The sequence below is a fragment of the Akebia trifoliata genome, chromosome 7 (assembly GCF_017979445.1).
Source record: "Akebia trifoliata isolate Shusen 1 chromosome 7, ASM1797944v1, whole genome shotgun sequence".
NCBI lineage: Eukaryota > Viridiplantae > Streptophyta > Magnoliopsida > Ranunculales > Lardizabalaceae > Akebia > Akebia trifoliata.
This window is the reverse complement of record NC_141381.1, coordinates 8,073,368-8,083,087: the sequence shown is the minus strand read 5'-3', so window position 1 is coordinate 8,083,087 and position 9,720 is coordinate 8,073,368. Positions and strand designations below refer to the sequence as shown.

Sequence of the window (9,720 nt, the reverse complement as noted above, 5' to 3'; positions counted from 1 at the left end):
TATTTTAAAATTCATATTGTTGATTTTAAATTAATATTATCAAACAAATTAAATATGGGGCCGGTTCGACGGACGTCTCAAAAAACGTCTCAAAAACTGATGTTTGAGGGTCGTCAGATTTCAGTCAATCAACGGCGCACATACTTCCGCACGTCAATTCATTTATTAAAAACGAAAATTTCAAAATTTGCAAGCACACCCCTCCATTTTTACAAATTTCAGTCGAACTCTCCTTCTCCCTTTCTACTCGACAGAACGAGAGAGATCACTCGTTCTCTCTCTCTTTGCTCCATCAAAATCTTGAGAGCTCGCTCACTGCTCGCTCACTCACACACACACTCTCTCTCTCTCTCTCTCGATAGATCGATCGATCGAGTCTCGATAGAAAACCAACCAAACCCCGAAAACCCTCTTTTCATCTTCGTCTCCACTGAATTCCCTCTCTCTCTCTCTCTCTCGCTCACTCTCTCTCGACTCGACAGAAAACCCAACCCATTCATCTCGACAGAAACCCTTCGTCTCATACCGAAAACCCAGATTTGGTGGGAACCTTTCAACAGAAAATTCGAAAAATTGAAAGGGGATAACTCAGAGAAATCGGTCGATAGACTTCGATCTCTTTCTCGTTCGATTGACCGATTGGAACCCAAAGAATCTGTACAATTTAGGAACTCGCACAGGTGACTTATCGATCCCAAATTTCTATTACAGAATTTTTATTTTATTTTATCCATTCTTGATTATTTTTGGGTTTGTGCATTTTTATATTTATTACATCCTTGAATGCTTGCCATCTTTCAATTGAATCGAACTTTTGGCTTGAAATTATTGATCTTTCGTTGAATTGTGTGCTTACCTATAGAAGATGATGAATGTACGTACCTAGGAGAAAAATAAAATTAATTCTAAATTTTGATTTGGAGCGGAAGAACGATCATATATAACATTCTCAATCTTCTCTCTTACTAAAATTGTTTTAGAAAAAGAGAGGACCCAAAAGAGAAGGAAAAAAACCCCCACAATAATGAGATAGAGAAGTTCACCTGTAAGTCTTCCATTTGGGATTCTAGTTTTAGTCTGGTAGCTTTAAACCCATGTTTCATTTTGTATGTTTTTCTCTTTCCTTGCTGAATTGTTTGAAACTGAGTTCTATTTTGACTTTAAATCTCACTAGAAACAAATAAACTTGCAAGGGAAAAAAAGGGCCTTGTTGCCGTTGTGGGATCACGAGTAAGTTTGTTTCCTCAAGACTTATCATACTTTTTTTTCTTAGATATGATTGTTCTTGTTATATAACCGAAATGGTGATTCTAACATGTTTTTGAATTAAGAATCTCAATGGGTCTGAATTAGATTGTAAAATATCATTGTTTTTGTATGTTTCTGCTCTGTTTTTAAAACTAATTTGATGAATGGTATGTGTTTCTTTGTTTATTCTTTGTTCACTTTCTCTTATAGGATTCAAGGCCAGTTTGGATACATTGAAATATTTATATTTCTAGATATTATCATTGATATATGTTATAGTTATTTGGATTTTGTTTCTTGCCATTGTTAATGAGGAAAATATTCTGAGATGGTTAGCCGAAAGAAGAATGGACCTTAGTTGTAGGAAGCTTATGCTTTGGTAATTCTCCGATTCCCAAATCTTGCCTCCGTTCGCATTCTCTGTTCATAACTTTCTGTCTCTCATCTCTGATTAACGCTTTAGTGTAGAGTATGTTCAGATCCACCAACAATCTGAGACATATTGAATCATTTCGGAAAGTCTATGGTTGCTCAATTGTATGCCCCCTTATCCCTTGTGAATTATGTTTTTATGCTTCCAAATCATAATTGATTTCGGATGATTTTCCCATTATAGAGATCATCCTCACAAAAAATCAGCTTAATCCGAAACTTCTAACTCATATTTTGAAATTTTATTAATGTTACATTGTTTTTACATATGTTTTTTCATATGTCCCTTGATCTGTTCCCTATATATATAGCAGTTCTTATATATCTTCCCTATTGCATTTTTGTTTGTGTTGAACCATAATGCACATTGTCGTTTTAAGTGTTATTGATATTAAAACAGATTTATTATAGGAATAATTATAAAAATTCCTAAAATTTTGTGAAACCACTCACAATTTGTTTTGTCAGGTTTGCTATCAAAATGGCCAAGTTTTATGTTGTCTTTGTAGGGAGAAAAACTGGTATATTTTCCACTTGGGAAGAATGTCACCAGTATGTAGATAGATATCCGTCAGCTTGTTACAAATCATTTTCATCGTACGAGGAAGCCAGTAGTCACTTTATCAAAGATATGCATAATCGTGATATAGTTGAAGAAAAATTCCATGAAGTAGAGGATCAATTCCATGACGTGAAGCAAGAATTCTATGAAGTAAAGCATGTAGAGCTCAAGAAAAATTCTAATGTATTCAAGAGATTGCATGTAATTTGTATAATTATTTTCATATTATCTTTGTTCATGGGTATGTATTTTCTTTGAACTGGAATAATTGATTTTGGATTTTAATATGTAAATGTATATTGTATTGCCTTTAGCCTATCTTATTTAAGTTGGACTTGATCTTGCTAAGCTCTTCCTTATCCTCCTCCAGAGTATGTTATTTATTAACAAAGAAATGCCACAAATCTCATAAATGTTATTTCCTCATTTTCTTCTTATATAGGATTTGGGAGCCTATGGACGATAAGGTAACTGCCATGCCAACTTGTAATGAAGAGTCCAAAGTTTGCTTAAAACTTAATTTGATAAGTTTACATGTTGTCCCATCCCAAAAAAGCTAGAAGGGTTTATCCTATAATCTTCTATTGTAATAAAATTTGGCTTTACAAGATCTAAAAGTGGTCATTTTCACGTACCCAACATGAGCAAGATTTTGACTTCACATGAAAGGATCAAGACAAGTATATTTGTGAAGGAGCCCACATATCATATGTGACATTGAATTACTTGTGAGAGCAAATTTAAGGAAATTGACTTTAGTTCAGGGGTCAGGTTCAAGGGCCATATGTGAAAACATATGTAAAAACAATGTAACATTAATAAAATTTTAAAATATGTGTTAGAAATTTCGGATTGAGCTGATTTTTTGTGAGCATGATCTCTATGATCGGAAGATCATCTGAAAAAAAAATTAGTCCAATCTGAAACTTCTAACCCCATTAAAAGTGATTTAGAATGTGGACTGTCGATTTTTTATCAATTTTTGTCACTAATTTGTAAATCACTTTTGATGGATTTAGAAGTTTCTGATTGAGCTGATTTTTTCTAAGGATGATCTTTTCATCATAGTGATCATCCTTGCAAAAAATCTGCTCAATCCAAAACCTCTAACCCTTATTTTGAAAAACCATTGTTTTTTCATATGTTTTTACATATGGCCCTTGAACCGCCCCCTTAGTTCAGTTTGATTCCAATGGAATTTGGTTTGGTTTTGGTTCTTATGTAGTGGAACCGACTTATGTCGGTTCGATTCCAATTTGACATCAAATCCAACCAAGTTGCACCCCTAATAAAATCATGTTTTATTTATATAATAAATATTTGGTCGAGATTTTCAAAATATCCCTGTTGACTCGGCCGAGATTTTCAAAATATTATCCAAGACATCTCGTGAGCCGTTGTGAATGTTGAAACACTATGTATATCTGTATCATTGTTGAACAATACCAAGATGACAAACCAAGTAACTCAAGGCAAGAGTTTATCTATATAGGAAGAAACAAATCACACCAAACTTGAAATAAATCATAATAGACAACAATGACTTGGCATTAATCAAAATGTGGTTCGGATATTACGAACTAAATACAATTAAGAACAAATAATGCACAACCATGCATCTTTGCTTCAATTGATATTGTTTCTTTCGTCATCCCGTAGTTTTTTCCACTCCATACTTCACGATGCTTGCATGAAGCTTTGCTCAAGTTTCTCTTAAGAAATGCCTTAGCCAAAGCACCACAAAAAATTGAAAAAAGATACATATGTTTCTCCTGCACAAGCACCACAAAAAATTAAAAATTAAAAAAATAATCCCTAACTAGAAATTCCAGATTGTTTCCACTACAATAACTTAGCAACTTATCCTAGTATCACCCAACACCATCCAGAACATATCTCAAGACCAACCATCAAAATATTAGCTTTCAAAAGTTATTGACACCTAATGACCGTGGATGGAATTAGATAAGTTGGCTTAGTCACTTTAGAATTTATACATTTGGTAATAGTTTTCATTAAAGATCAATTCTGAATATGTAGTTGGTGTTCACCTTGCTCCTTTGGATGATAATTCCAGCTTCTGTAATAAAGTTGGCGAGGAATCTCACATTCTGCATGAAACCAAAGAAAATGCATAAATGTTGAGATACAAAGTACAAACCACCTCAATCAGCCTAAATGACTTGCAATTACAAACCTACAGCTATGGTTACAAGAGAATGATTACAAGGTCAACAACTATCAATGCAAATACATACCCCACTTGCAATTACAAACCTACAGCTATGGGGAGCCTTGATGTCAAGCATATTAATCAAACATATTACATAGTTTGGTATCTCATGAAAAAAAAAGGTTTCAGGCTGAGCCATTTATCTAGTGAGGTCTCCTCTGCAAGTGATTATACTACAGACGTGTGATCAAAACCCACCCTCAGCTGTTTACCTACCTAAAACAAAATCTTAATTTATTGAAAAGGGGTTCAAATAGGCATTCTGCCTCTCTCTCACCAAAGATGTTTTGAGGCTTTCATGTTTAGATAAAGGTAATAAAGGTCCTATGAGCTAATTGATCTCTGAATTCCCATTATGGCATTGAACAAAGCAAAATTACTAAAACAGTTTATGTAATATTCTGTTTCACACACAGTATATTAGAACTCAAAAAGACGCATCTGATTTGATCACTTTCAATTACTGAGATGACTTGAAGTTACAGTGCATGGGCTTTCTTAGTTATTCATAGGATTGTTTATTTTTCTAGCAGTTACTTACCTTAACATCTCATATGGTGGTTGGTAGAATTCATTGTCTGCCAATTGTTGAAGTAAAAAGGAATAATGAAAATATAAAACATTGCTTTTCGATGAACTCAAAGGGTTTTCTTCGAGGAATTCATGTTCAAAGGAATTCATGTGACTCATTATACTCAACTTGATTATAGTGTAGTTGGTTCCTTGTTCTTTGTTTTTCCTGTTGGGTGGCTAAATTACACATATCAGAATAAAAATAAAAACTACGACACTGCTAATCCTTGCTGTCCATAAACTCTTGATAAATTGGTGTGAGATTAAATTGCTCTAACCCTTGGTCTACTTTCCTTCAAGTCATCTCAGTGAGACCCATCTTCGCGCCGGCTTGCAGCATTGCTCTGACCCTTGGTCTACTGTATTCCTCCACAGCTTGATCCATCAACCAATAAGAGTTCCACCCATTCACATAGAAAACCTTCCCATCAACCATGAATTGATTTCCATTACAACCCACAAAAACCATCTCAGATGCTTTAAAATAATCAAGTTTCAAGTCCCCAAAAGACATGTAAATGAAGGCAAAACATGAAATAAAACCAAGAACAGTGTACCACAGCCCATTGCCTACCAACATTTTCTTTGTATAATTTTGGACCCCAAAATGACTGATTAAAACAATAAATGGGTTCAAAGTTAGCAGGGATGTTGATTTGTCTTCTTGGATGTTGTGAAAGAAAATTATTAGGAGTGAACCAAACTTCATACCTACTGATTCTCAAAATGGTTTGAAATCATAGAATGAAGATGGGGATATGGGATGAGGAAATGGGTTGAGTGTGGTGGAATGTTGGTATCAGCTAGGTTTAGTGGTCCACCAGTTTGCAAGGCTTTCTGAAATTTGAATACTCTTGTACCAACTGCCCAACCAATTTAATTTGAAACAATTGGGCCATCAAAATCTAATGTCAGGTGGTGGGACATTTGGTTTTACAAATATTTATCAAAATGTATATATCGATTTTGGTATTTATTATTTTTATCAAAATTACCCATTGGAGGATTACTTCCATGACTTTACTTTTATACGCTTACCCATGTTGAAAAACATAATGTCATTTGTATGATATTCACAAGCTATCAAGGTAAGGTAAGCTCAATAAAATGATGGTTTAGTGGGAATCAACAACACTACAAGAAATATATGTTTCATCATTAAAGCTAAAAATAGATCTAGGTGAAGAATTTCAATAGGAAGTACCTTAAACAAAAAATCTTGAACCATGATCAATGCTTTAATAGAACCTTCTTATTCAAAAGGTTGTTGTAATTCATCCGTCCATGCATGATGTTCCCCTACGTCATCTGAAAAAAGGAAAAAGCAAGCATGTGATGTTCAACTCAAATTATAATTAACATCTTACTGAAATTATAATTCATACGATAAACATGAAATTACTTACCTTGGGTAGATCCAATCTTCTTTTTATTAGGATTTTCAGGACAAATTCGTTTGTCATGGCCAAACTTTAGACATAATGCACATTTCCTTTTTTTCTTCTGTTGGGATAATTCAATACTGCTCTTCAATCTACCAGGATTGAAAATCTTTTCTTTTCCCTTTTCATCTTTCTTCCTACCCTTCGTATGAGAGATATTGGGATCTAAGAGTAACACTTGGGACAATTGAGCTTCATTATTCGTAAACTTTCCACCTGAATCAATTGTAGGATCTGACATTACATGAGGTGCAAGTTCACTAAGTTTTTTACACATTTCATCGTAATTATCTCGTAATAATTTAAATCCCTCAATTGAAGATGCGGCCATACATGCTAATTTGGTACCGTATTGACACAGGTATTCAAGTCTCATTGGTTCAGACTGTTCTTTCTCATCACCCATTTTAAGTGAATCCCTTACTCTGAAAGTACGATTAGCTTTTTTCGTCCATCTTTCCTAAATAAAATGAGATGGAATAAAATCAATGTCATGACGAAGAAAAACTTTTAAAAAATGTCGACAAAGTATTCCCATAAATTCAAATTTCTTGCATTGGCACGTACCCTCGTATGTTTCTAAATTAAATTCAACTACAAACTCCTCGGACGCACCAAACTTAGTTTTCACAATATACGATTGATATCCACCATCCATTACTCGTTCTTCTTCAATTTTATAATTCATCACATTCACCCATTCATTACTGAATTTTTCAAACAAATTTCTGGTGTACACATTTGCCCCATTCTTTAGAAGTAATTCGTTATCTTTGACACATCGAAACCTGTGCTCTGAATGAAAATCTTCTTTTCTCTCGTCATTTATATTCTTCTTCAAAGCTTGCTCATGCTTAGTAACAAATTTCTTAAGATTTGATCTCGAAGTAACAAACCCATCAAAAAAAGAATTAATGCTTTCACTACGGCCCGTAGTATTCATACCGGCAAAAAAAATATTACGATTATAAACAGGTACCCATGACTCCCGTATTTGAAACAACTGTTGTAGCCATTCATTCTGTTCCAAACCATTTTCCTCGATCACAGCTTTCCACCCCTTCTCAAAATCCTCCTCGGTGTATGTCGACCAAATACACTTTTGTATTTTATTCTTGAATTCCAAATTCTTAAAGTATACATGTGGTAACTTCTCGGTGAACTTCTTCTCGATATGCCATATACAAAGACGATGACACGTGTTTGGAAAAATTTTGGCAATCGCATTCCTCATTGCCAAATCTTGATCGGTGATTATTGATTTTGGATGTCGTCCTCCCATTGCTTCTAACCAGGTCTCAAACAACCATACGAAGGTCACCTCAGTTTCATCTTGTAGAAGTGCACCCCCAAATTGTATAGATTGCCAGTGGTGGTTTACTCCAGTAAAAGGGGCGAATGGCATAGCATACTTGTTTGTACGATAAGTTGTATCGAATGTCACCACATCCCCAAAAGATTGATATGCCATTCGTGACCTAGCATCAACCCAAAAAAAGTTAGTTGCCCTCCTATCGTCATCACACTGTATTGCATAAAAAAATTGTGGGACTTCAAGTTGTTTTCGTTTGAAGTACATGAGCACTGACTGTGCATCTCCCCCTTCTAACTGCTTGTGTCTAACATTTCTCAAATGATTGTAACAATCCCTATTATCGAAACCAATCGTATCACCACCAAGGATTGCTGAAACTTTACCAACTGATAGATTTTCTCTTTGGAATGCTTCAACTAAATTTTTAGCCGTTCTTGGCATGTTTCTATTTGATCTCATACTCATTCTCCTCCCTGGTGTAACGACCTTATGATTATGGTTGTCTCTGAAGACCGTCACTTTCCATCAGGCACTATATATATCATGTATAATTCGCATTGCCGCCTCACATCCACATTTAATAGTTGAAGTACTCCTACTTATCTTTTTTACAATCTCGTTCCCAACTGTTACCTCAGTTTTTTCCATCTTTGATGTGTATTTACCTTGATGTGAACAAAAAAATGTTATCCCAGTCACCTCATTTGAACTTCGTCGTGATTTCGTATTATCTCGAATACGAATCCAAAATCTATTCCGACATCCGTAATCTTCATAATATTTTTGAGCTTCCATACTACAATAAAAAAGCATCCTTACATACGGTGTTAAAATTTCGACGTCTTTGTTTGGGCTCTGACATTCAATATGTTCACCCCCATCTACTTCCATTGTCGAAGATCCCACAATATCATCAATAGGCACGTCACCAAAAGTTTCAACATCGATAGTATCCATGATGGATTTCTACAACTGATAACAGACGAAAACTTATATTTTCAAATTCAGAAGAATTCATTTGTAATAACAAGTACATTATAATTATTTCTACAACAGCAACAATTCCATCTCAAGACACTTTTATCCATATTCTACTCATAAAACCTATCTAAAATCCCATGTTATGACATCAATTAATCCATTTTCATTATATAAAGATATAAACGTTGGAATCCCTCGATATGTCAAATAACATTAAAAATAAGAATTCAAAAAAATGAATTTGAAGCGAAATGACATTCATATTTAAAATAAAATAAAAGTTCCAAAACTTTAACTTCGGAATTGAACGCCTTATAAATGAAAGTTATAAACAATAAAATGGTCATCATACACGTATTATATACCAAATAATGTAACAAGATTGCAGCAATAATGTTGCAATGGCACTAGGGATATTTTTTAAACCATACCTTTTGCATCTGATTTATAATTGTAATCTTTATTTTTCCAATCTTGTAGGTTTGCAAAACTACTTTCAAAAGAAAGGAGATCATGAGGCAAAATCACCACACATCATAATAAGTCCGGATGGTGTTGTACTTTGTTTAATAATGGTTTGTAATGTATTAGTAAGGGTGAATTATTCATTCTTTTATTTTTTTTAAATAAGTATTTAATTATCTAGAAAATAATGGGCAATTTGGGAGTCTTTCAAGTATTATGTAAGGGTGAATAATTCATTATTCTTTTATTTCAAGTATTACAAGGAGGCTATGCTTCCAATTTCTTTTGTAGCATTATGGACTAAAGACTATCCGGACTCGAGTAAACAAGGATGAGCCAAAAAACCCGATTATCTTATAGATTTTAAAACTCAATTTTCAAACATTTAAACTATGTAGCCAATGTACCTAGAGAGCAAACACATCAAGAACCATAACACTAACAACCAACGGAATAAGAGCAAACACAT

The 9,720-nt window shown here is 34.1% G+C and overlaps 1 protein-coding gene across 1 annotated transcript; it reads right to left on the bottom strand.

The window, feature by feature from the left end:
* Positions 1-5,343: 5,343 nt before the first annotated feature.
* Positions 5,344-8,246, bottom strand: LOC147398168 (protein FAR1-RELATED SEQUENCE 5-like). The gene is made up of 3 exons (XM_086448930.1): positions 7,058-8,246; positions 6,455-6,724; positions 5,344-5,525 (listed from the first exon to the last, which is right to left on the bottom strand). Exons 1-3 carry the CDS (start codon positions 8,244-8,246, stop codon positions 5,344-5,346), a joined length of 1,641 nt encoding a protein of 546 aa, XP_086305056.1.
* Positions 8,247-9,720: the final 1,474 nt, after the last annotated feature.